The sequence below is a fragment of the Salvia miltiorrhiza genome, chromosome 5 (assembly GCF_028751815.1).
Source record: "Salvia miltiorrhiza cultivar Shanhuang (shh) chromosome 5, IMPLAD_Smil_shh, whole genome shotgun sequence".
NCBI lineage: Eukaryota > Viridiplantae > Streptophyta > Magnoliopsida > Lamiales > Lamiaceae > Salvia > Salvia miltiorrhiza.
In genome coordinates, this window is record NC_080391.1 from 54,037,856 (window position 1) to 54,065,522 (window position 27,667).

A 27,667-nucleotide genomic window follows, 5' to 3' on the forward strand; every position below is an offset into this window, starting at 1 on the left:
TCTGCACGTAGACGAGATTGAAAGCAAGACATTTCATAAAGAAGAATCTTTGGATGCTTCAGATTTGTCACTTAAGCGCTAGGTCTTATCAGCCACTCATTAATTATTAATTATTATATTAATAATGAAGTGAAGTGGAAGGATATAATTCATGATGAAGGCGTGCAAGGAAAACATGACTTTTTAGTTATTATGTGCTCTTTTAAATGTCTACCGTATAAGAAATTGCAAAAAATCGACTAAACCAAGGAAACCAGAAAAACTGAAATTTTGGCAGATTATTAGGGATGTGCATACAAACTGCAATTCTACATTTTTTATCCATGTCTACACTTATCTACAAGCTCACAAATAAAGTAATCACAATATAAATAACAGAAAACACCACAAATTTCCAAACTCTAAAACTTCTCAAATATTAGTATATAAGATAATTGTGTTATATATTTTTGTATGAATGAATGGAGTATTAATGTGTCATGTGTGTATATGTATGAAATGTGACAAATATATTGAGCTATAATTTATCAAAAGTGATGATGTTAGCCTCTAATTAAGGGCATGAACACACATATATAAAAAGATGGTATGGTGCCAATAATTGAGTTCCAACATCATTATATGTGTCTATGTAAGGAGCACGTGTGATCAGATGATTGGTTGTGGAATACAAGCATCTATCTTAAGTAGTGCATCATATCAATCACAAAAGTGATTATAGAGGCTGGAATCGTGATCAAGATTTGATGATGCACGACCAATCTAAATAATTATAGTAATTTATAGTAACATGTTTACATGGATAAAAGGCTTAAAACGACAAAATCTAAGTTCCTTTTTTTTTGTGTGTGGAGGAAATTTGAAATACACTTAATGAGTTAACTTAGCACTTCCAATTAATTGCAACCTGCTTGATTGTAAAATTTTAGTGATTGGATATGTTTCTTGCATCTACATAATAAATTAATAATGTAACAATGCGCTTTACTTTTTTCTTCAAAAAAAAAAAAATGTACTTTTCGGCACGAGAATTAAGAAATTGGTATTTTGTTTGTTAAGTGTGGTAGGTGAAAAAGTGAAAATGTGAATAAATTTTTTGCCATTTTCAGAAACGTGTCATGCTTCATGGGACAGACCAAAAAGGAAACTGTGACATGCTTTGTGGGACGGAGGGAGTATTATTTGCTATGTTGCATAGGTACGGGGGTGCGGATGCGGGGGCGATACGATACGAGTACGAGGATACGGATTTTTAAAAATTATAGGGTGCGATTCGGCAAGGATACATCTAATTATTAAAATTTTATGATATATAATGCTTATAAAATATATACAATTTAAATTTTCTTAAATTAATTATATGTAATTTACATTTTATTTTACCCAAAAGTTAAGCATTTTCAATTATATAAGTTAATTGAGCAACAATATAACGATTCAAATATTATTAGTCCAATATATAAATAAAATTATCAAAATAACCTTGCGTAGGCCTTTCGTGCACGAGATACGTGAATTTCGCCTATGGAATTTGCGAATCCGGTTTATTTTTATAAATTGTTTTAAAAGATACGCCACGTGGCGAATCGGGTGCGAATCCGACGAGAATCCGAGAGAATCGCACCCTAAAAGAATCCGATTCGCTGTACATGCTAATTTTTGAAGAATCCGTGCATCATAGATTATTTGGATTCTTCAGTATATAAATGTATATATAAGATATCATATAAAGTTGAGCCCAAAAGTTTTTTACACCCTTAACTTTGGTTGTTTTGTAAAGGGGTTATTGCCATAAAATACATCAAGTTTGCCAATTTTCTGGTTTATATCATGAGCTTTTTTTTTGGCAAAAAAATACATGAATTTATGATTTATTGGTAAAAATCCCATAGTGAGTATCTCCGACGAAATCGAAACTTATGTGTCATTTACGTTGCTTATGTGGCAGTTACGTAGCATTTAATTTATTTGAGAATGATGATGTGTTGCCACTCCCCCCACCCACCCACCCACCCCAGCACACCGTCCCCTCTCCCTCCCCCGCCACCCCACCCCAATCCCCCTCAATCCCCCAGCAGTTGCCCCTCACTCCCCACCTTCTCTCTCCATCAGTCCTCCCCCTTGCCGCCGCCACCGGACGACAGCATCGTCGGCGGAGCCGGCGGCCCTGCCTCATCTCTCTTTCCCCTTCGACCTATCTCCCTTCCCTTCACCCAAAGTTTTCCAATTTGCAGATCTATAATTAAGAATGGTGAAATTGGTGGTTTTGGTTGAGTTTTTGAAGAAATTGCTGGTGGGGGAGACGGTGAGAGAGAGATAGAGAGAGAGAGAGAGACGGTGAGAGAGAGAGAGACAGGGGATGGTTAAGGGGCGGCGGCGGCGGCGACGCTACCGTCGCCGGAGAAGGAAGAAGGGGGAGGGGCTGCGCGCGCGTGTGTGTGCAGTGTGTGTGTCTGTGTGTGTGTCCCCCTCCCTCTCCCCCCCAACCCCACCCAACGGACTGTCCCACTCCCCTACCCACGCCGCCACCACCAGCCCGGCGGAGCCCCTTCCCCCAACCCCGCTGCAACCACTCCCCCCCTCCCTTTCAATCCTCTACAATTGGTTGTTCCCTATAATCCTCCTCATTTTCGATTTCCCCAAAATCGACGCAGGATTCGATTTCCTCAAACGATAGCCCTAGAGCTTCATTTTTGGAAGCGAATATTGATTTTGTGGGACGAAGCTCGAGGATAAATGTGGCGGATTTCGAGGGTTTTGGGAGCGGCGGTGGAAGAGGGGAAGCTGCTGGCTTTGGGGGCGGAGGAGGGGCGGTGGCGCTGTTGGGTCTGCGGCGAAGGGGGGCTCTGTTGGCTGGGCGGTCGCAGCTGAACGAGGACCGCAACGGGAACGGGTGATGCTGCTGCAGTGGTGGAGGAGGGCAGCGAAGGGGGGAGGGTCTGCGGGTAGGGGAGGGCGGCGGAGAGGGGGCTCTGCTGGGGGGGGGAAAGGCGGCGGCGGGGGCTCTGCTGGTGGAGGAAGGCGGGAAAGGGGAGGGTATGTGACGTGTGTGTGTGTGAGAGAGAAAGAGAGAGAGAGAGAGGTGTGTACGTGTGTGTGTGTGTGTGTGTGTGAGAGAGAGAGAGAGAGAGAGAGAGAGGTGTGTATGTGTGATTTGGCAATTCTGACAGCCACGTTGGCAATTCCGGCTAACACCTCAGATTAATTTGGGCAAAATTGTAAATGATGGGATAATTGAGAACAAATTATAAATTCATGTATTTTTTGGCCAAAAAAAAAAGTGATGATATAAACCAGAAAATTGATAAACTTGGTGTATTTTATGGCAATAACCCCTTTTGTAAATATAGGACAATTTTTTTCGGGCTTTCAAACAGGACAAATTCTAAAAAATTCGACATAAGTAGGATAAATTGAGCCTGAAAAATCAATTTGTCCTGCAATTGCAAGCCCGAAAATTTTTGTCCTAAATTTTGCAAAATGACCAAAGTTATGGGTCTAAAAAAACGAGAGAGAAGATATAATTTTTTAAAATTTTAATCTTAAATAAATAGTATAACTTTTACATTTCAAATCAACTATTTATATAAAATATATCAAATTAGAACTCTTATTGTGATATTAAATTTGTTATGCATATTAAATATTTTGAGTGGCAAAATATTAAATATTTTTCCACTCAAGAAAAGAAAATATAGGGGAAGAAAAAAAGGAGAAAACTAACCCCTAAAAAGACAAGATTTCAATTTGAGTGGCAATTTTGGAGTTCTTATATAATTGTAGGTTTATTTATAAATTATATTATTTCCTTTTTATTTTCCTTTTTATCTTTTAATTTGTTTTGTTTATTTCTTATAAAAATTGTAAAATTCGACTAATCATAAAATATTTAATATGCACATCAAATTAAAGATCACAATAAGAGCTTTAATTTTATATACTTTATGTAAATATTTGATTTGAAATGTAAAAGTTATATTTATTTAAAGATTAAAATTTTAAAAAATTCTTCTCTCTCGTTTTTTTAGGCCCATAACTTTGATTTTTCAGGCTCAATTTGTCCTATTTATGTCGATTTTTTTAAAAATTTGTCCTATAATTGCAAGCCCGAAAAAATTTGTCCTATATTTGCAAAACAGCCAAAGTTACGGGCCTAAAAAAACTTTGATCTCTATAAAGTTATTGTATTGTGTGTGAAGAAATGATCTCACTTAAATAGAAGTGTTTATGATGATAATTAATTATATTGTGAGTAGATAATATGATTCACCATGTGATAGATAATTTTCAAAAATGAAAAATGACTAATTTTTATGCACATCCCAAAATGTCAAAAAGAGACTATTTTTTTGGGGACGTAGATAGTACTAATTAAGAGGGTCATTGGCTAACTACTTATAAGCTCTTTCAAAGTGTTTTGTATAATAAGCTCCTAAACAGCCTATAAACTCTAAAAATAAGCTTTAAGAGCTTATAAGTTTCCCAAAAAAATAATTCCTCTATCCCAATTTATATTTCATAATCTTGTATGCAATAATCATTTTACAAATATTATTCAACTATAATTTATTATTTTCATTATATATTATTAATTTCAAGTTCATAATTCTTCAATTTTCTCTCTATCTAACAAAAAAAAAACATTTCTCTAACTTATAAGCTCAATTATCCAAACACTTTGACAACTTATAAGCTTTTGATAAACTACATCATAAAGGCTCTTTAAAACAAGCTTAGCCAAACACCCTCTAATTCTTGTGTGAAATATACTTAACCTACAAATTATTAATATACACAATCTTTCAGTCAGTTAATTAGGTCGAGATCAAGATATTTAATCTTGTCAATCAAACTTGTTCCTTTTGCTCTTTTATATATGGACTTAATTAGATCATTCTATATCCAATTGAACTAGCTTGTCAAAATTCTTTTCAAACTTAATAATTTTATTTATCACATTGAACACACATGTATATAGATAATTAATCTTTCATAGAAGCATTTCGATCCATATAGTATATATATACAACCTTAATACTCTGCAAACTGATCCAATCGAGCAAGGAAGTTTCCTTATCACGACAAGGATCAAAACACTGCATTATTAGGCATAAAATTATATATATGTCAATCATTGTTTAGAAAAAATAAAAAAGTTTAAAGTGATGAGAATGTGATTAGAGGGGTCAAGTAACATGACTATGCTCAAGAATTATATGTGGGAAAATCCAGCTTGGACAGACAAAATGCATACAAGGCATTGTGTTGTTCTTGTTACTCCATGTGGGATGCTTTTACTCTAATACTTGGAATTTTTGATAATTTCCCAAGATTACGACAACTGAGCATCATGCTTTTCGAGGCCTTATATGAAATAATGATTGTGAATGTCTATGTATACATGTAGATTAATGCAAGAACACCCTCAAATCCCTTTGCTTTCCATAAAATGTTTTTACTTTTGTGCTACTTTAAATTTAAACATTGCCGTTGTGCTATATAGTAAATATAAAAGGTAGTCACTAGTTTTTTTTTTTGAGATAAAAAGGTAGTCACTAGTTCAAAACAACAAATATATACGTGAATTGATTTGTTCAACGATGGTGGCGGCGCTCGCGTGCGCGAGAGGAAAGCGAGGCGGCAACGGTGGCGGTAACCGGTGAGAGATGTGAGATTGGCGGCGGCACGAGGAGGAGGCGGAGGAGGAGTAGCATGGAGCAGCAGGGGACGGGTTGTCATGGGTTAGAATTAGGATTTATATTTTATTTATGTTCAAGGTGTACATTTGCTTTTAGGTATAAAGAAGAGATAAATTTCATTTACCATCTTATATCTCGCCTACTTCGATGTAATAAAAAATTCGCACGCTCCTTGAGAAACTTTTCAGGGGCTCACCTATCTTGAAATTGCTCCAAACCAATACGCTTAACCTTGGAGTTTATTCCACGTGGTCACCAGAAAAGAAGATGCATTTTGTTGATATGAGTAGCTCAATCAAATCCTTTAAGCTATCCTCGAATATGTCGTCTCATTCCAACATATTTTCAGAATCACTCTCGTTCGGGTGTGTTCCGGTTCATCCCTGCACCCCTTCGCTTGAAAGTTTTAATCGGAGCCGCTCCTTGTCCTTGCCTCTTTTGCACCGGCGATCACTCTGCACTTCATCTCGGGCATCACAAAAAATGGTTTAATTTGTATGTTTTTATAGTTGTGGCTAGAATTTATTTTTGGTATATAGTATAACATTATTAATATGTACAATAAATTTTAATAGCGCAATAAAGCACAAAAACTAAAATAAAAAAAATAAAAAAAAATACAGGAATTAGGTGAAATTGAAGCAACCTATGCTTTTAGGTTGTAAGTAGAAATAAGACTCACGGGATCCAACTTTGTAACAAACATTCTCCTATACTCCAAACTCTATTTCTAAGCTCCACCTAATGAATTGTGTTAATGGGTTTTGGTGCGTGCATGGCTTATACTCCCTTCATCCCAACTTTTAGTATCCAACTTTCCTTTTTTGGCCGTCCCACATTTTGGTATCCATTTCTATTTTTGGTAAAAGTAGGTGGGGCCCTTACTCCACTTTAATTATTTTAACTCTCACATGAAATGTGAGACCCTTATTCCACTCACAACACATCAATCACTTTATTAAAACCCGAGTCATTCTCAACTGGATACCAAAAGCCGGGACGGAGGGAGTACATAATTATTTTTAGAATCTCTTTAATCATTTAAGCTAGCTTAGCTAATATAATAAGTTCAATAAATACATTGTGTATGCCCCCTCATTTCAATACCTCATTTAACAAATTTCAATTCATGTAGTAAATCTATATAAGTCTCACTCATTTCCAATATTTTTGTTGTTCAACCCCCAAATCTAACAATATCTCTCTAATATTAACCACTAGTAAATTACAATTCAATACATCACACCTCACTAGACTTTTTTGGATTAAATAATACTCTCTTCATCCCACGAATCTTGACACGTTTTTTTTTTGGGTCGTCCCACGAATCTTGACAGATTTTCAAATATGATAATAATTATTATTTTATCTCTCCTACTTTATCACTTTTATTACTCACTCTCTCCTACTTTATCATTTTTATACTTTATTAACAACACATTTAAAACACTAATTTACAACTCCTTAATTTCTATGCCGAAGCCAAACGTGTCAAAATTCGTGGGACGAAGGGAGTAGTTTCTAATTTGTTTAAAATGCAATAATTCAAGTAGTTGATGCTATGCATACATCTCTCTCAATGTATCTCTATGTAGTAATGATGTGTATTCACGAATGTTTCAAATAAAATGCTACATTCATAGAGAGAAAGCAACCCTCTTTTTGCCAAAAATGCAAAGAGATAAAAGTGTTCTCTTTTTCTCTAACCAAAAAGATTTCAAGTACTCTATATGTCTATGGACACTAGTTTAGGCAGGTGTCATCATTTCATGTTGGAATTGGACATATCATACTTCATTCATAAAATTACCAACATTACTTAATTAATAGTCCACATCGTAAAAATTCACTTTTATATCTCACTTAGCAAACTACATAATAATTTGGAACATATTTATTGTCTTCACACACCGTCGTAATAATAGGGTATAACAATCGAATATTAATAAGTTCAAAATTGATGCGATTACGGGTAAAGCAATCCCGAATCAAGTATTAAAATACTTTAAAATTGACTTACTTATGTATAATGACTTTAATTATGAAATATCAAAATAACTGTAAAAATTTAATGTTTTTTTTAAATGAGCACTGCAAAGATCGATAGCAAGTCACAGGCTCACGAGTCAACTCATATTGTGGTTCTGTTGAGTTGAATAACTCGCCGGTTAGCTCAGCTTCCTCACGCTTCTATACTTACAACACTCGAAATACACTACGAGCTGCAAACACGTTTGAATTTGATATTACATACACACACACACGGTTAGATTCTATGGAAACATAAAGTTAGATGGAGAAAGGAGACGCAATCTGGTTCGTTAGATCAATCTTGATCAAAGGCTGAGATTAAAAGTTAATATAATTAAAATTGGTAAGATTCCTATATCCCTAAAATTACTCACTTTCCATTCTCTCTCCCTCATCTCTTTCTCTCTCGTCCCCTCTCTCATCTCTCTCTCTCCTCTCCCTCTGGCCTCTGTAAATTCTGTCGCCCTCTTCCTCTTCTCCGGCGAATGTTCAAGGTATGGAGAAGGGGGCGGTGACCGGAGTTCAGAAGTTCAATACCACAAATTCAAAAGTTCACAGAATTATATGTATAAGTTCAATAAAATTATCTGTAAAATCTGCCGCCCCCTTCCTCTTCTCCGGTGAATGTTCAATGTACGGAGAAGGGGGCGGTGGCCGGAGTTCAGAATACCAAAAAATCAAAAGTTCACAGAAATTTATGTACAAGTTCAATAAAATTATATGTATAAGTTCACGGAATTATATGTACAAGTTCAAAAGTTCTCCGGCTGAACTTGAGGGCAGTTGAAGGCGGCGGTGGTGGTGCGGACGAATAGGGGCGGCGGCGGTTGAAGGCGGCGATGGTGGTGTGGAAAAAATAGAGAGGACGGAGGGAGGCAACGGTCGAAGATTCCGATGGCTGAACTTGGGCGGCGGTGGATGAACTTGAGGTCAGTCGAAGATTTCGATGGCTGAACTTGGGCGGCGGTGGCTCTGAACTTAGGCGGCGGTGACTCTGAACTTGAGGTCGGTCGAAGGCGGCAGTGGTGGTGTGGAGAACAGAGAGAGGACGGAGGGAGGCGGCGGTGGTGGTGTGGAGAACAGAGAGATGACGGAGGGAGGCGGCGGTCGAAGAATCCGGTGGCTGAACTTGGTCGAAGATGATGAAAGGCGTTGGAAGAGGCGGCGCCGCGCTGAGGGATTCGAACCCTAGGCGGCGTGTGTTGGGGAGTTCACGGTGACAGGGGGCGGCAGAGAGGGAGAAGAAGAGATAGTGGAAAAGGCGGTGCCGCACTGAGGGATTCGAACCCTAAGCGGCGCGGGTTCACGGTGACAGGGAAAGGGAGAGGGAGAGAAAGAGAGAGGAGAGAGCGGACGGGCAGATCGTGAGAGAGAGAGATAGATGAGGGAGAGAGAAAGTGGAAATGAGTAATTTTAGGGATATATGAATCTTACCAATTTTAATTATATTAACTTTTAATCTCAACCTTTGATCAAGATTGATCTAATGAACCAGATTGCGTCTCCTTTCTCCATCTAACTTTGTGTTTCCATAGAACTTTCCCCTATATATATATATATATATATATATATATATATATATGCAAAGGATCACCTGAAAATTATATCTTTTACTAATAAATTGATAATCATTTACAAACACCTAAAATACATAAATAAGATATGACTACATACAATAAAAAAATAACACATATACAGGATTAAAAGTAAATAAATGTGATTGTTCATCTATTATAATTGTTCACGATCTGCTCATCTCTTGTTTATATATTTTACTCCACTCGTCCACAAAAAGAAATTCTAGTTTGTCATTTTCATATGTCCATCAAAATATGTCATAATTTTTTTTTTCAAGAACTAATTTTACTAACTACTACTCCCTCCGTCCCACTCCAATAGACTCATTTTTCTTTTTGGGATGTCCCACTCCAATAGGCACATTTTCCTTTCTGGGTAAAAAAGTTGTACTTAATTGGTGTGGACCACACCACTTTCCTACTAAAAAGTAAGTTTTATTAATCTCCGTGCCCAAAAGAAGTGAGCCTATTGGAGTGAAACGGATGTAGTAATATATAGTGGGACCCTTTTTCACTCACTAAATAAACAATTAATTTTTCTTAAAACTCGTGTCAACCTCCCTAGAGCATCCACAGTACTGAGCCCCTTAAAGGGACTTTTAGATGGTCTCCACCATTTAAAAGCCACTTCTTCACGTTAAGGCTCTCTACAATTCCGGGCTCTTTAATTTTAACTTTTCACTTTATCTTTATTTTAAAATGCAATATTTTAAATTAAATTAAACATTGAATTTAACAACATAAATTCCATTTAAATTTGAACATTACATATTTACATTAATTTAAAAAATTACATTAAAATAAAAATTAAACCCTACATTAGTTAAAAAAATAAAATTACGATAATAAAAATTCACCATTCTCGGCGATAGTGAATTGTCACGACCATCTTTTGGTGAAACTCCAACTCTTCTAGAGTCATTGTCGATGTATCCTAGCCCATGAGGATGGAGTCGGCAAGATCCCATTGCGTCTGGAAGAAAACATCCATGACCTTAACCATGTTTTCCATGACCACATCGTGATACGATCCTTGCCAGACCGATCGAACGAACACACAAACGGAAAACTTTGAAACGAACGAATGGAAGGAAAATTTTAAAACCTCTGAATCTAACCCACGGAATGATATAGGCGATGGAATCCATATACCCCAACGTGATGTTGATGCAGCAACTCGGGGACGATGAATGACACCCGACGAGGAATGGTTGACTCGCCATTACGTCGATAGATAAATTCATCTTGGAATTTCAGGAGGAATTCGAAAACTTTCAAGAGAGAAATAAACTCACAAATTTGATTAATAATAGGGTTAATCGTCTCTAATTTTCGTACACAACAAGCCCTATATATAGGGTATGCGAAAACCTAACCAAACTAGGAGAATAAACATGGAAAATAACTTATAATGTAATAAGGAAACAAATCCTTAGTCAAAATAAGGTATAAAACTCAAAACTGACTCAACTAAGGCCCAATTTCAGCCACCCTAATATAACCCACGAAAATAATAAAATAAAAATAAATAAAAGACTCGATTAAATCAGTCCATATATGCAACGTAACTTGGGCCTCCATGGCATGCATCATTAGTCAAAACATGGATGAAAGAATTGTAAAGAATGAGTTTAAGCTTTGTTTAGATTCAATCTGACTTGAGTATGATTGGAGCCGATTTGACTACACATAAGGTGGAAGAGATGCGGAGAATTGTAAAGAATGAGTTTAAGACTTTCCATGAGAGGTTATATCGAATTGAGCAATCTCAATAGAGACCGGCTCAGAATTTTCTTCAGTCAATTAGGTGTCCTCGAAGGGGTCTTATGAAAGAAGAAAAATCTTGTGAGGAAGAATTTGAGAATGCTCATCGACAGTTTTATGGCAGCAAGAAAAGGCGAGGTGGAGCAAGGGATCGTGAGGATATCAAGTTGCAAAATATTCCATCAATCCAAAAGAAACACAATCATAAATCGTATCTTGGAGGGGAGTGGAATAATTGGATATATGAGAATCAGCCATTGCCAACGCAACACCTAGAAGACACTGTCACTATCAACTAGACAAGCCACCGTTTGAATCCTAAGGAGATGAAGGTTGAAGTGAAAGTCGTGGTGGATATCAAAGACGAGGCATGTCTGAATCCAAATGAGTTGGTGGAAGTTGATAGAGAGGTTGATGTCAAAGATGATGAGTCTAATCCTAAGTTGCTAGAATTGAAGGATTCACATGAGGAAGTGATTGAGGAATCTACTCCAACTACTTTGGAAGCAAAGGCTTTGACGCAAGCTAAGGGCGTTGAAAAGGAGCAGCGAAATAACATCAATCTAATCAGATGCGATGTTGCAAATAAGTTAGGGATGATCTTGTTAAAGCAACCTAAGCTCCAATTGATGAATGATATTGGAGATACCAAGCTGATGAAGTTGGTGAAGGTTCCGTTTCAAATCGACAAGTATGAAAGTGAAGTCTTTTGTAATGAAGCGCCGATGCAAGCTACATATAAATGGTTGGAGCAACTATAGCTGTTCAGAAGAGAAGTGAAGCATGGCGATATTTTCAATAAGAACTCCTTCATGTTCAAGGTTCAAGAGAAGTAAGAGTTAGAGCCGAAGAAGAAGAATGATGAACAAGGGAGAAAAGCTATGGTCCAACAGTCATTTCTTGCAACAAACGAAGATCTGGTTTTTGATCCCGACATTTGAATTGACGACTTAGATTTCAAGACAAATCCCTTTCAAGAGAAGGGGAATGATGCATGCCATGGAGGCCCAAGTTACGTTGCATATGTGGGCTGATTTAATCGAGTCTTTTATTTATTTTTATTTTATTATTTTCGTGGGTTATATTAGGGTGGCTGGAATTGGGCCTTAGTTGAGTCAGTTTTGAGTTTTATACCTTGTTTTGACCAAGGATTTGTTTCCTTATTAGATTGGGAGTTATTTTCCATGTTTATTATGCTAGTTTGGTTAGGTTTTCGCATACCCTATATATAGGGCTTGTTAATGCACGAAAATTAGATACGATTAACCCTATTATTAATCAAATTTGTGAGTTTATTTCTCTCTTGAGAGTTTTCGAATTTCTCTTGAAATTTCAAGATGAATTCATCTATCGACGTAACGGCGAGTCAACCATTCATCGCCGGGTGTCATTCATCGTCCCCGAATTGCTGCGTCAACATCATGTTGGGGTATAGGGATTCCATCGCCTGTATCATTCCGTGGGTTAGATTCAGATGTATTGGGATTTTCCATCCATTTGTTCGTTTCAAAGTTTTCCGTTTGCATGTTCGTTCGATCGGTCTAGCAAGGATCGTATCACATCAGATCTTTTCTGTTACTCCCATTCGGCTGACGACTTGACCTTCTTCTATCCTTTTCTCTTGTCTCTTTTCGCCCTCATTTGGTATATAAGCATTGTTGTAATACTTGACTCGCTTGAAGTTGTTGTGTAGGCCCTATCAAATCGCTTCGAATGTTTGGTGGAGTGGATGTCATCGCTGGATGACGCAAATCTTTGAGACTCGCGTAGAATACGCTAAGCGTGGGGATAATTGAACATAGAGTTCTGCTCGGTTTGATATATTTGTTGCACCGCCGTAGTGATTTGGTTTTCGCTCATGCCGCTTCTCCAATTTGAATGGTATTTCTCGTACGGTCCATCCCAAACTTTTACGTCCTTTTGAACTCGTTGAAAGTGCGACTTGATTCACGTGGAATAGCGTTGGAGGCCGTTGCTTGTTGTACTTTGTCACGATTCTCCCCAGTAGACGAGAGCCTTTTGACCGACTTCCTTCACGGTGTTTAGTGTAGCCTCGGCCCACAAGGTGCATATGAGTTCCAGTTGGAGTGTAGCCGCCGCGTTGCTTGCTCTTCGTCGGCGGCATGACAAGTATCTCGACGATGTTATTGTCTTGAACAAAGTTTTTGTTCAAGTTGATTCCCTCCAAATTTGCCGAAGTGAAGGCATTTGATTCTTGAGAGAATAATGAACAAATAATGTTGGACGAATTTGGATTTTTCGGCGTCGCCGCCGTATTTTGTGGATTGTTGCTCCACTAATTTTTCCAATCACGCTCCAATTTTTTTTTAAACAAAGAAAAAGGAGAAGACGATGAAGGTAATGATGTACATTGAAAGATGAGGAATGAAGTATTTACGAAAGAAAGTAAGTCTTTCTTAAGAAGAAAAACATCCATGATCGAAAAATTCGACTGTTATTTATAAAATCATGTCAAATATTCAATTAAAGAATTTAGCAATCATATATTAATTTATTATCTTACAAATGACTCAAAATTCAAAGTTGAAAAGCAAAAATTTCAACGAAAATAGAAAGAGCAAAGCGAAGAAATTGAGGGGCATCCAAAGTCCATGTTGGGCCTTTAGCAACGTGATAACCACATTTTCTGGGCTCCTGCCCGCCAAAATCCCCTTAATTTCTTCTCCTCTTTCACTTTCACTTTCACTCTCTCTCTCTCTCTCTGAAAAGCTCAGCTAGCTACGACAGATCCCTTCCCTCTGCAGTAGCCTTTCGGTGCTTAAATTCAATCGCTTTCATTCTTTTCCTCATCACTTGACACAAACAAAATGTCAATCTCCATGTCCCTCCACACTCCTACACCCAATTATCCTCTCTTTTTGACTTACCATTTCACACAATTACTCTAATCCTACTACTATTCCTTCCTCACATTTACTCACATCCCTCTCTCTCTCTCTCTCTCTCTCATATATATATAAACCCTTCTGGTTTAATTATTCCAAGCAAGCATTGAAAGCGGCGCTATGGCGGTGGATGTCTGCTCAGAAATCTCGAGCCCAGTTGTCAGTCCTAGAATCTCCTTCTCTCATGATCTCAATGAATTGGACTTTGTGCCAATCGAATCGCACAATCATTTGCATTTGAATCCCACGATCGACTTCGATTTCTACAATATAGGCCAAAACCTCCAAATTTCCTCCGCCGACGAGCTCTTCGCCAACGGCAAAATCCTCCCCGTCCAGATCAAAACCACGTCTCCGCCGAAGCAAATAGATCGCAATCTCAACAAGACCGACAACAACTCGAAGAAGAAGCGGCTGATCGAGTTCCTCTCCGCCACCGTCGACGACGACGACGAGGAAGAAGAGGGGAAACCGATCGCGAGGTCGTTCTGGCAATTCCGCCGCAGCAGCAGCGTCAACTGCGACCGCGGCGGCCTGCTGCGATCGCTGCAGTTCCTGTCGCGGAGCAATTCGACGGGCTCCGTTCCGAATCCGAAGCCGTCGGGATTGGCGAAGGTGATGCGGAAGCAGAATTCGCTGCGGGAAGCGCCGATTAATCGGCGGAACTCGGCGGCGGCGGGGCTTAATCAGTACTACCATTACAATAAGCCGTCGTTGGGGAAGAGCAGCAGCAGATCGTACGGCAATGGAGTTCGGATTAGCCCAGTTTTGAACATTGCCCCAAATTATACTGTAAGTTTATTCGGGATCGGCTCACTTTTTTGTAGTAAAAAATCGAAGAAGAAGAGAAAATGAGTATTTTAAATTATCATATTTTTATTTTTCTTCGTCTTTTTTTTTTTTTTTAATCTGTACAGATGAAATTAAAGTTTTGCTTTGAAATCTCCATATTTCATGTGCTTGAATTATTGTACATCCACTTATCTGGAAACCATGAGCTTCAATAGTCACATGTAAGAATTATTCACTCTTTATTTTATTAATTTATTTATAAAAAACACATACATAGTATAATTTATACTTAAATATTGTCACATGCAAATAAATAATTGAAATTAAAGCAGTAAAATTTAAAAACAAGCAACCAAAAGGAAAAGGGCATCCTAATTTAATGGCTTCTTATCTTTTCAAAAAAAAAATTAATGGATTCTTATCATTGTTTGGTTTGAATCCTCCTTTTTAAGTATGTGGTGTTGAATATTGTAGGTGGCAGGTGTTGTTTTCTTCCTTTTGCTTTAATTTATGAAGGCTTTCTTTTTTGGATTAGTTGAAAATATATTGGTTGAGTGAGTTTTTGCTTTTATATAGTTGTGTTGTGTTGTACATCAAGACAAGATTTGAATTGGATCCAATGAAAAGTTGTAAGAGAATATTGATCAATGATTGCAAAAGTGCCATGTATCTCAAGTTATCACTTTACAAACCAATTTTGACAAAATAAGATAGAAAAATGTTACTCCCATTCAGTTCTTGGATTGCTCTTTGATTAAAATAAAAGTGAGAAATAAGAATAATAGTTGAAGTTGATTTATCAAATTTTTCTATCTGGGCTTTTTTGCAGCCAATTTCTAAGGACTAATTGATGAATAGATGTAACATTTAAATATTTTGTTCTTTTGTGAATAAAATTGCATTCATTAACTAAAGCATGTGTGATAATTGAGTTGGTTAAAAAAGTCGTACTTATCCGTTTGTTTGTTTTTTTTCTTTCACTTTTCTATGTATCTGTGTGATAATTGAGTTGGGTTATAATAATAATCATTATATCATTATATGTAATACAGGAAAAATGTTGCCTATATATCTACACATAACATTATTATAGTCAACATAATATGATATAATATAGTATGCATTAACAAAATAGTTACAACATACCATTAGTTAAATATAGGGCTAATTGCTTATAAATATACGAACTATGCACAAATTTTGGTTTTTTACCAAATTTATTTTTTTGGTCAAAAAATACATAAACTTTTATATTTTTAGAATTTGACCGGAGCCGAAAGTTCGTCGCCTAATAAATTGATTGTCTGAATTCTGATGGGCAATCCGAAGATACCGTTAGAAAGCTCTTAATGTTATCTTTCTAATGATATTTATATTGTTGGGTTTTGATAACCGCAAGTGGTAAAAAAAGTGGCATGAAAGTCGAGGTCACGAAACTCTGTATTTTTTCTTTTTTTTTTCGACCACTTTCGGTTACCAAAACCCAACAATATAAGTATGATTAGAAAGACAACGTCAATAGCTTTCCAACTGTACCTTCAGATTGGCAATCAGAATTCAGTCAATCAAGTTATTGGCCAACGAATTTTTGGGCTCATGTCAAATTCTAAAAAATTAAAAGTTTATGTATTTTTTGACCAAAAATAAAATAGATTTTGTTAAAAATCAAAATTTGGGTATAGTTTGTGTATTTATAGGCAATTAACCCTTAAATATATAGGGTGCGCCTATTTTCCTAATAATTGCAGTACATTTATAGACAGTATTAGTATAATAAAATTGATAGTATTGTACATTTGTACTCTAATAAAAGAAAGCTATCAAAATAGAGAAGGATGTGCTTGAATGCTTCGTCCATCCACGATCAATGTTCTTCACTTTTTTCGATACAGGTTTTAAGAAAAGTTAAATGTGGATTAAATAAGGCATCCAGCGTGACTATTTCACGCCAAATCACATCAACAATGACTGGTCAATAATTACCATGTTTTATTCTACAATTTATCTTGACATCTAATAGGATTATTAGTTTGTAAATACACAAATTTTGTTCATTATCTGAAATTTAACATGATTTTTATTTTCTGCCTACAAATACATGAACTTAGCGTTTTTTCTAATTTTTGACATCGACAAGAAAACACTCTATTTGACGTGAAGACCGGAATACCATGTCATGCACTCTCCAATAAAAAAAAAAATGAATACAACTACCCTATTCAAATGTATATTTTGTAATCCACGTCATGTATTTCGGCCTCCACTTCAATAATAAATAGAGTTTTTCTTTGTCGGTGTTAAAAGTAAGGAAAAACGCTAAATTCGTGTATTTGTAAATAAAAAATAAAAGTCATGTTAAATTTCAAAAAATAAACAAAATTTATATATTTACATGCTAATTACCCCATCTAATATGACATTTTATCTCAAATCTCCACCAAATGGTGAGATCCTCAATTTCTTTAGGGTGAGAACGAAATTGGAATTGGAACATGTTACTTCCTAAGTTGAAAAAGGGAGGTTTGACAAAAAAAAAAAAAAAATCCAAAAGGAAGGGGAAAAAATTAGTATTTCGTTCGTCCTACTTAACTTGAACTATTTTTTAAAAAATAATTATTTAGAAAAATAAGATTATAGTGTTTAATGTATCATAAAAGTGATAATTTAAAAGAAAATACGTCAAGTCAAATGAAATAATCTAAATAAAAATACAGATCAAGTTAAATAGAACGAAACGAATTTATGATAATTTCACAAAAAATATCTTGAAATAATCTAAATAAAAATACAGATCAAGTTAAATAGAACGAAACGAATTTATGATAATTTCACAAAAAAATATCTTGAATTCATCTAACATATCAAATTGCGTCAAGAAATATCTATATTGGAGTTTGAATTCTATACGAAGACCATTTGATAAACTCTGGCTCATCAAACGATCCAAAGATAAATTCGAATTGATAAGCCCAATTGAGGTCAAGCGAGCCCATTGCGAGGCCCATTATGAACTATTAAGTTACCGCTGCTTTCATTTGCATTAAAATAATTTTTGGGATCTAAGATGAATGTCCGTTGCATTAATAAACGGTGCACGCTAAAGAAAGGAATCTGCATTCATTTGTTACATTTAAATAAATAGTACTTGGTACATACTGATATTATTGAATTCTACTTTCACATATAAATATTAAATAGCACCTGACTTCATAGGGTTGAATTCATCATGCGCTATTAACACATAAATTTGGCACCCCTAAAATTGATTAATCACTGCGGATTTAGTTGTGAATAAATGAGTCGAGAATTAAATCACAGCTAATGTGAAGCTCAGGAACTTGTTTCGAATTTTCACTAATCTGTGGGCTTTTTTTTTTTCCAAGGCATATAAAAGGGTAGGATTTCCTCTTAAAGATTGTCGGTGCATGTTTTATACATGAATAAAGTGTAACTATACCACATTCTCTCATATATGATTTGCATGTTCTATACATGAATAAAGTTTGGCTATACCATTCTATTAAAAAAAAAAATTAGCTAGGGTCGGATCAAGAGTGCATATAATAATAATAATAATAATAATAATAATAATAATAATAATAATAATAATAATAATAATTCCATAATTGAATTGAGAATCAAGATTAGCCATCACACCAAGAAATTTCATAAATATTAACGCGCACCTCTTAATAGAGATAGGGGTGGAATGATGAGGTCATCTGTTCAAATCTTATCAAATTTTTTTTCATAAAAATATACGACTACTTGATTACTATTAAATTTTAAATCCGATAGAAACCTAAGTAGACAATCTACAGAAGACATCTATTTTTTTAATCATTTTTTTATAAACAGAAGACACCTATTTCACTTCGGTAGAGTTTGAAAATATTATGTTTTGGAACTTTATAAGAGAAAATACAAAAGTTTCGGTACGGAACACTCCAAACAATTTCTCTTTTTCCTTTTTTACTTTCACAACCAAGTACCAACCATATTAATTCAAGACGTATCCGAATTTGAAATTAAATAATGAATCTAGGGAAGGGCGGGAACCAAATTCCACACCCAAATTTACACCTCCAAATTTCAATATATTCATAAAAATGATCTTAAATTGAAAAGATCATCAAAGAATCAGTGTGAGAGAATGTTTTTCAGTTGACCAGAAACCTACCCGGGGTCTACCACGTCGCCGTACTCCAAAACGGCGACGTACCTCCTTGATCTGCCTTGCGGGCTTCGATTTCAGAACATGAAATCTGAAATCTACCAATGATGCAAAAACAGATCAATGAGGAAGCAAAATAAGGCAGCAGATGCATCAAGAAACATAAACAGGGAATAGGGATCAAAGAGAAGCACGCGGCAAAATGTTTTTTACAGAAACCTGGAGATGAAAGAAAAAGGGAGAAACAGAGATGTGATGTCTCAAGAATCAGAAGGCCATCTCTAACTTATCAGCACCACAGAGCAAATGCTTCTAGTTCGAGACGAAGCTTTCATGTTGATGACCAAATTGACAATACAAAAAGCACAAAGTAGCTGGGAAAGACAGTTCAATAGTTTCAGTCAATCTGCCTGGTTCAAACGAAACTAACAAAAGAACGAGGTTGAGGATTCTCCACGACTTGGGCTTAATGGACATTGCTAAAAAACTGAAGCCTCAGAAGCCTAAAGGAGGAGTTCTAGTTCCCATCTCTGATGAGAAATGCCACTGACAAAATCAAGAATGGGATATGGATAACACTACCAAATTAGCATCATCAATATATTCCACAAGCTAACATGTGACAAAAACCAACAGATCACATTTCTGAGAAACTTGATGATTCAAACCAAGAAACTATGTGCAGAAATCACAGCTAAGATGATCACCAAGTATAAAGCACCAAGCGCATCAACAACACTAAGGATTGCTTGCAGTTTGTTAGAAATGAGAATTCTGAAGTTGGATGTATCATTAAGGATAAGAGTCCAAATGAGAGAAAGTAGAAAGAAATTAAGAAACCCACTAACTTTTCCACTATGTGAACTTTATTCCATGAAACAAAACATATATATGAACAATTATAATCAGGGAAAGAAAGAAAGAAAGAAAAATCAGAATTCCCAAAGCAACTAAACCTTTCCTTCAACACCAAGAGGAATTTCGGCACTTCGCGCGAACTCCCAATTCACAATGCTGATGCAATAGGCCTCTATATTAGTACATCCTCCATAATCAACCATTTTTTAGCAGTAACGAGCAAGAACAATCCTATCTCCATTGCAAACTGCGAATTGAGCCATGAATCAAACTCTAAAATAGAAGTATGGAAAAACGAAATCTTGAAATTGAAAGAAAGGATTTCAGTTTCACCTCTTTGCTATCACGGAGCAGCTTCAATAACCTTATACATATCTGGTGTAACTTCGGTGAGCCACAATCCCGGAAATAAGGTCTGCGGAAATTCAGTTAATCACGAATCGTGAGAAATGGATCAATCAATGGAACAGTGATGATGCACGCGAATTTAATCAAAGGATCAATCAAAGACAAATCCGTGATGAAGAAGTTAGTTCAATTCGGAATTGGAAAAAGAAATTTCAGAGGATGCTTACATCCAATTGTTTCTGAACGATCCGAGCTCTCTTCTTCGGTCTACGCGGCGGCCGGTGACCTACCATAGCGTAGAAATCCTCCTCGATGTCTCGCTTCGAGAGCGCCACCGCGAACTTCTCCCGCTCCCTCTTCTCCCCACTCGCCGCCGCCGACGTGCCGCCGCCGCCGTCACTCCTATGCATCGGCGATTTCTGCCCCGCCGCCCGCATCTGAGAAGATCCCGCGGGCCGCGGCGGCGCATCCATCCGGAGACTCTTCCCGCCGACGCCATCGCCCCCGCCGCCGACGGCGGGGGAGCCACCGCTTCTCCCCGCAGCTCGCCGCGTCCTCAAATTCCAGGGGCAGTAGGCCTCACCCTCGGCGTCCGCGGACGCCGCCGGAGGCGGCGGCGGAGGAGGGGGCGGCTGCGGCAGGGAGGCGGAGACCTCCCCTTCCTCGAGGCCGTCCTTGAAAATCGCATCCTTCATCTTGTCCGCCGCCGTCTGGAGATCGAGCATCACTTTCTCCCTGGTGGCGGCAATACCGTCGTCGGCGTCGTCGGAGAATCTCCGGCCGCCGTAGGGGAAAGGAGTGGGGCCCAGTTTGGGGGATTCGTGATGCGCGAAGTCGTCCTTGTCCCGCTCCCTGGTGGTGCGGCGCTGCTGGATTGGGTGGTGGCTGCGGTGGTGGTGATCGGCGCCGCCGGAGGAGCCGGCGGCGTGGCGGCGGAGCGGGGAGGTCTGGCCGTCGGAGTTGACCCTCATGCAGCGGAGGATCCTGTGATTGCCCCACCGCAGGCCGCACGGCATCGTGAAATTGTGCAACGCCTTCGATCGTTCCGTCCCCATAGCCATGAAGATTTTCACGATTCCGCACACATACACACACTCTGAGGAATCCCCGAGCTTCAATTTCTCCGAATTTGAGAGGTGATTGAAGTTGTTTGCTTATATACTTATATACTTTTTTCCTTTTTTCTTTTTTTCTCTCTCAATCTCCTATTTTGCGGTGTGAGGAAAATTATGGGAAAATCGCCGGGAAGGGGAAGCAACGAGTTTTATATACGGAGGTGGAGGGGCATTTCCGTCATTTCGCTGCCCCCGACCCTCTCCCGTAACGTTCGAGTTCAATTTTTTTGAGCGAGCGAGCTCGTCTGGCTAGGCTGCGCGGCCTTCCCCTTTTCCTAACACGACTTTCGCTTAATCTCAATAAACGCGCTTCTTCCCTTCGCAACTTAGGTTCAATTTATGGGTTAATTTGCTAAACAATTCACCAACCTTGACATGATGTTTGATATTAATATGCTCTAATGCCACTTTTTAGTAAGTAATAAAAATATCAAATACATTTTAACTGCATCATTTCGATGTTAATAGCCATGACGTTGTTTCATGAATGACAAGTACTTGATATACGTCTATTTTATAATAAATTAAAAATTAGTGTTTCTCTTTTGCAACAATTTATAAAATGTATGGAAAATCAAAATTTCGTGAAAATTTGGCATTAATCTAAAATTGATTCAGAATAATACATGTATTCGAATTTTGAAAAAAAGGTTACTTATTATAATTTATATAGTATTTCATTGTGTAGATTTTCGTTCTTCAATATACATTCGACTTAGATCAATCTTGCGTTGTCAATTTATAAGAATATCAACAATTTTCGATCATAACGACCTCTTAATTTTAATTCTTATTTATGAAATTGAATAGAGTGTGTGCTTTCATAAACTAGGTGTAAACTATGTAGTCTTGATCATTAATTCGGAGGATTAATCCACAACATCAAATGCACTTTATGAAGCCATCCTTATTCATTTCATTTGATTTAATAGTTTTTTTTATATATAAATATTAAAGATGTCGAAATACTCAGCGATCTAGCAAACGTTTTTCTTATCGATTTATTTTTTTAAAAGATTTGGCTATGCTAACAAACTTTACGTGTACATTATCTATATAAATATATTATCTTATCTGATATCGTTTATAAATTAAATTGTTTGATATAAAGCAGTATGTATAATGTATACAAATATAAGAAATAATATTTTTGCATGGCCATTTTGAAGAAGAAAACATAATATTTGGCCACTAATTAAAAAAATATAAAATCTGGTCATTTTTTTATGCTTTATGACTGTTTTGCCCTGAACTAGGGCGTACTACATTCGGATCGAATTCGGGTTTGCACGTGGGTTAGGCACACATGATACTATTAGTGTCATTAGTGTCATATACTCAGTGTTGCACGAATGATACTTATAGTTATATTATTGTCATTAGCGTCATACGAATGGTACTTCTGGCCATATTAGTGCCATTAGTGTCATATATTTGTGTGTTGATATTATTTAGATGGGTATAGTTATATGACCATTTTGAACACTTCCTCGTAGGGTTTAGATTATCTATTTAGAGTTTAAATTCTCCATTTAGTGTGTTGCATGAATAATACTTATGGCCATATTAGTGTAATTAGTGTCATATGTGCCTAACCAGCGCGCAAACTCGAATTCGACCTGAATCCAGTTCGCCCTAATTAAGGGCAAAACAGTCTTTATACGTAACAAATTATCTGATTTTGTGTTTTTTCAATTAGTGATAGGGGGTGCAGCGGGTCGGACCCGGACCGACCCAGACCTACCCGCCGGGTTTGCAGACCCGAAAATTTCAGAAAAATAGACCGACCCGGACCGAAACATTTGTGCAGGCCGACTCGGGACCGGACCGGACCCGGGCAACGGGTCCGGTTCGGTCCGGGTCAGACCCGCTAATAACCTACTTTTTTTTCCTGCACCTATTTTTCAAATCTAAAACATAAATATTAATATTATTATAAATATTAAATATATAAATTAATTTAAGTTTTAATTAATATTATTATAAATTAATTTAATAGTTGTGAAGTTCCCTCTGCCGGCCCCAAACGTGAAGTAGTGAAGTAGGGTTCGAAATTTAATTTAAGTTTTAATTAATATTATTATAAATATTAAATATATAAATTGAATATTAAATTTATAAGAGACCGGGTCGGTTCTGGTTCGGCGGGTTCGACCGGGTTTCGACTCGGAAAATATTCGGTCCTAAAAAATGGATCCAACCCGGCCCGATGACATACAGTGGGTCGGTCCGGTCCCAATCGAACTCGTCGGCCCGGACGGGTTCGGCGGGTCCGGATTGAGTTTGCTCACCCCTAATTAGTAGCCAAATATTAAACAATTAGTAGCCAAATATTATATTTGCTCCAAACATAATATTTCAAGTTTATAGTATTAAAAAATTTAGAGGCCGGTATAACAAATAATATATATATTCAACAAGAACACAACTGGGTTGTGAATTACTTTTATATCATGTACCCTTTTTTTATATATACCTTAAACATTAGTTTCTATAATTTAATTATACGATATATGTAGACTTTGTACAAAGTCAAACAATCTAACACGTACATTTATATTGTTTGACTATAGGAATAACTGATTTTAATCTGATATCAATTCCAATCCAGCCCAAAAAAATGGATATGTGTAAATTGCAAAGAATGCTAAAATTGGGTCTTTATTGCTAAATTTCGAAGATCGGGTCTAATTTGTAAATGACCCAAAAAATTGAGTATTAATTTGCAAATAAACCTTATATACGCAGTGATTGAATTTTAATCCTAAGTACATTAAAATTGCACTTAGACATAAAAATGAATTGAACGAAATGCTCAATTTTTTTTGGCTTGAGGGTTTCCGCCCTCGAACCCCTGCAAATACTTTCAGATACCATATTTCTACAAATTCAGCCCTCCTTAGCAATAAATTATGGATCCGTCCCCCTAGAGAGGCATGTATAGTGCAGCTTCAAGCTTACACTCTTGACATGAGACTAAATACAAAATCAAAATCAAAGTCAGATTTAGTCCAAGTGCTGAAGCAATTTCATTTGAACGGGAAATTACGCAGAGGAAGCAACACGTCGTTTATTGTTCTCATTCCAAAAACTGAGGATGCAGGAAAGTTGGAGGAGTTCAGGCCTATTTCTTTGATTAGTAGCCTTTATAAAATCATTGCTAAAATTCTCGCAGGGAGAATGAAGGCGGTGATGGGTTCAATCATCTCGGATAACCAAAGTATTTTTATCAGTGGCTGCCTTATCCTAGATGGGGTAGTGATTCTGAATGAGCTTATTGCTGAAGCAAAAAAGAGAAGGCTCGGTCGGATCTTCTTCAAAATTGACTTCGCTAAAGCTTAAGACTTAGTTGAATGGGATTACATTGACGCCATGCTCGGTCTTCTAAACTTTAATCCGATCTGGAGGAGGTGGATTATGGGGTGCCTTACATCGGCTTCGGCTAATGTCCTGGTTAACGGCTCTCCTTCGGGTCAGTTTGATTTGGAGAGAGGGTTGCGGCAGGGGGACCCGATGTCACCCTTTCTTTTCCTTATCGCGGCTGAAGGGTTGCGTTCTTTGATTGAGAGAGCTTCGGATAGACAATGGTTGTCGGCAGCGGTGATTGGAAAAGAGAAGATTAGTATTTCTCATCTTTAATATGTCGACGACACTATCTTCACCCTTGATGAGAAGGAAAGTAATGCGGAAGTGGTGAAGGATATCTTACATCTTTTTCAGTTTATCTCGGGTCTTGAAGTCAATTTCTCGAAAAGCAGCCAAGTTGGGATTGGGATGGAGGATGAAAAGGTGAGCCGGATTGCTGCGGTGCTATAGTGCAAGGTGAAGTCCCTTCCTATCAAATATTTAGGTATCAAAGTGGGAGGTCGTTCAAACAATATGGTGGACTGGAATGGCATGGTGGATAAAGTTCGGAAGAAGATTGGAGGGTGAGAGAAGAGAAAATTATCTCTGGCAGGGCGAATAAATCTGGTCAAAGCGGTTCTACAAGCTATTCCTCTATATCAGCTCTCGTTTGCTTTTATGCCAAAAACCATTGGGAATTTTCTAGTTTCTGTTCTTTGTGAATTCTTGTGGGGTGGAGGGGGAAGCTCGAGATCTATTGCGTGGGTTAAATGGAGTGTCTTATGTACCAACAAAGATGTGGGAGGGCTGGGCATTCGGAATGCATTAGTGGCAAAGTGGCTGTGGAGATATCTTCAGGGGAGCGAGGAGCTTTGGGTTAAGGTGGTGAGGTCCATCCATGGGGAGGTAGAATGAGGGGGAACGAGGGCTGTTGTGTAAGGGAGGAAGGGGGGGCGGGTGGTGGCCGAAAGTACTTGCTATCGGGGGGAGTGTGGCTGGGGGGTGGTTCTTCGAGAATTTATCACGTCATGTGGGGAATGGTAGGGATACGAAACTCTGGGTTGACAGGTGGGTGTGAGGAAAACCTTCCCTAGAATCTTTCGGCTTTGTGTAAATAAGAATGTGTCTATTGAAGAGTCGGGAAGGTGGGAGAATGGGAGTTGGTCGTGGGAGCTTAAGTGGAGAAGGGAGTTGTCTGAATGGGAGAAAGGGTTGGTAAATGACTTGATTGTGATAATTTCTTATGGTGTTCCTTGTTCAGGAAAGAGCGACGAGTGGAGATGGAAAGTGTCTAAGAATGGGAAGTTCACAACTAAATTGGCTTATCAAATCATTGCGGCAAGCAGAGGCGAAACACAATCAAACCAACTTTCACATGATGTGTTAGCAAAGGTTTGGGAAGCGCCGACTCCACACAAGGTGAAGGTGACAACATGGAGGTGCTTGAGAAATAGACTTGCAACTTGTAACAATCTTTTCAAGAGGCACGTTGATCTTTCGGTCGAAGAAGCTTGGTGCAACTCCTGTATTTTGAGAGATGAGACAACAACCCATCTCTTCCTTACATGCGCGAAAGCTGATCTGATCTGGGATGCTATTCAAAAATGGATTGGTATCAGCACGGCAAGACCAAAAGGAGTGGTTCAGCATTTCTTGATGTTCAGCCATTTGGGAAGATGTAAGAGAAGCAGCAAAATTCTCAAGGCTTTATGGATGTGTACTGTTTGGCTTATCTGAAAGAAAAGAAATGTGAGTAGATTTGATGGAAAGGTCTGGGAGGTGAAAAATCTGGTTTTGGAAGCGAAAGGAAGACTTCGGAGCTGGATTAAATCTTTCAATTTGTTTGAGGCTGATTGTAGTTTCGAGGCATGGTGTTCTCCGGTTTTTTCTCTTTCTTCATGTATTAACTTTTAGGTACTTCTGGTACCAGTTTTAAGTTTAATGGATTTTCTTTTCTGATAAAAAAAATACAAAATCAAATTAATGTAGTTTCTTTTTTTTATATAGTACACTGCATATCTTAGATAACTCTATACTTTCGATATGAGACTCGAATTGTATGTTTTTAAATAAAATAAAATATTTTAAATTTCGTTTTAATATACATTTTTTAAGGATTGTCATAATTTTAAAATTTAGTTTTAATAAAAAAAAATATTTTAAATTTTATTTAGAATTTGAGTACATTTTAGAGTTAAAAAGATGTCCAGATCGTTACTAAAACAAAATCCTTTTCAAGTTTTAAGATAATTTTTTTTGACCTTTCGATAGTGTTAACTTATTATTTTGTTTTTATATGCCTAGCTCCAACATTTTATGACAGCTCGCAATGGGAGGACAATATATGAGTATATAAAGGATCAATTCAAGTTTTTTGATACCGTAAATGAGTTCAAGTGGTAAAGTTGAAGCATCCAAAAACACTTTTTTATGAGAGGTCTTGGACTCAATTTCGCGCGCCTGCCTATGGATAATTTTCTCATATTTGTGTGTGTTCGCTAATTTCTTTACACGCCGCAAGTGTACGGGTGCAATTGAGTATAGCAGTGACAAGGTCGAATCCACAGGGACTAATTGTTATCAATGCCTAATCGTAATCACTTTACTCTATCTGGAAAACCGAATTGTAAAGGTTTGATACTTGAAAACAAATTTAAATTGAAATAAAGTAATACTGAAAAGAAATCAAGCTGTAAGAATTACGTAGTAACAGAAGAAAGAAAGTTTCCCAAGGCAGAGGTTTCAACAGATTCTCCTAACTAACACGTATGATTCAATTAATGAGATAATTCCTAAGGCAATCTCAAAGTTAATTCATACCCACTCCCGTGGCATACAAATCGTTGATTACATGCAAGGCTACCATCCCTGGATCACACTTCTAACATGTAACTCCTAAAAGTTCCTAGGATTAACGCCCTCACAATTATTAATTCCCTTTAGAATTAGAATAAATGTGTTCTATGTTCTTAGTTCAGGTTATAATTATCATCTCCCGATCTCAAATTAAAACCTATGATAATGCTAAATTGGTGATCAAGCAATAAAGCAAGCAATT

General features: G+C 37.3%; 2 protein-coding genes across 2 annotated transcripts; one reads left to right on the forward strand and one right to left on the reverse strand.

Moving 5' to 3' along the window:
* The first annotated feature begins 13,661 nt into the window (after nt 1-13,661).
* Nucleotides 13,662-14,923, forward strand: LOC131025078 (uncharacterized). The gene has a single exon (XM_057954680.1). It carries the CDS (start codon nt 14,098-14,100, stop codon nt 14,830-14,832), a length of 735 nt encoding a protein of 244 aa, XP_057810663.1. The 5' UTR covers nt 13,662-14,097; the 3' UTR covers nt 14,833-14,923.
* A 4,851-nt stretch (nt 14,924-19,774) lies between these two features.
* LOC131025079 (uncharacterized) lies at nt 19,775-21,396 on the reverse strand. Its single transcript, XM_057954681.1, has 3 exons — nt 20,377-21,396; nt 20,135-20,216; nt 19,775-20,048 (listed from the first exon to the last, which is right to left on the reverse strand). Exons 1-2 carry the CDS (start codon nt 21,208-21,210, stop codon nt 20,145-20,147), a joined length of 906 nt encoding a protein of 301 aa, XP_057810664.1. The 5' UTR covers nt 21,211-21,396; the 3' UTR covers nt 19,775-20,048; nt 20,135-20,144.
* Nucleotides 21,397-27,667: the final 6,271 nt, after the last annotated feature.

Bases quoted from the DNA above. Each gene is read 5' to 3' on its own strand.
- LOC131025079 (XM_057954681.1), bottom strand. From the start codon at position 21,210: ATGGCTATGGGGACGGAACGATCGAAGGCGTTGCACAATTTCACGATG. The intron at 20,217-20,376 runs GTAAGCATCCTC...GAATTTCCGCAG, and splicing joins TCGTTCAGAAACAATTGGAT to ACCTTATTTCCGGGATTGTG.
- LOC131025078 (XM_057954680.1), top strand. From the start codon at position 14,098: ATGGCGGTGGATGTCTGCTCAGAAATCTCGAGCCCAGTTGTCAGTCCT.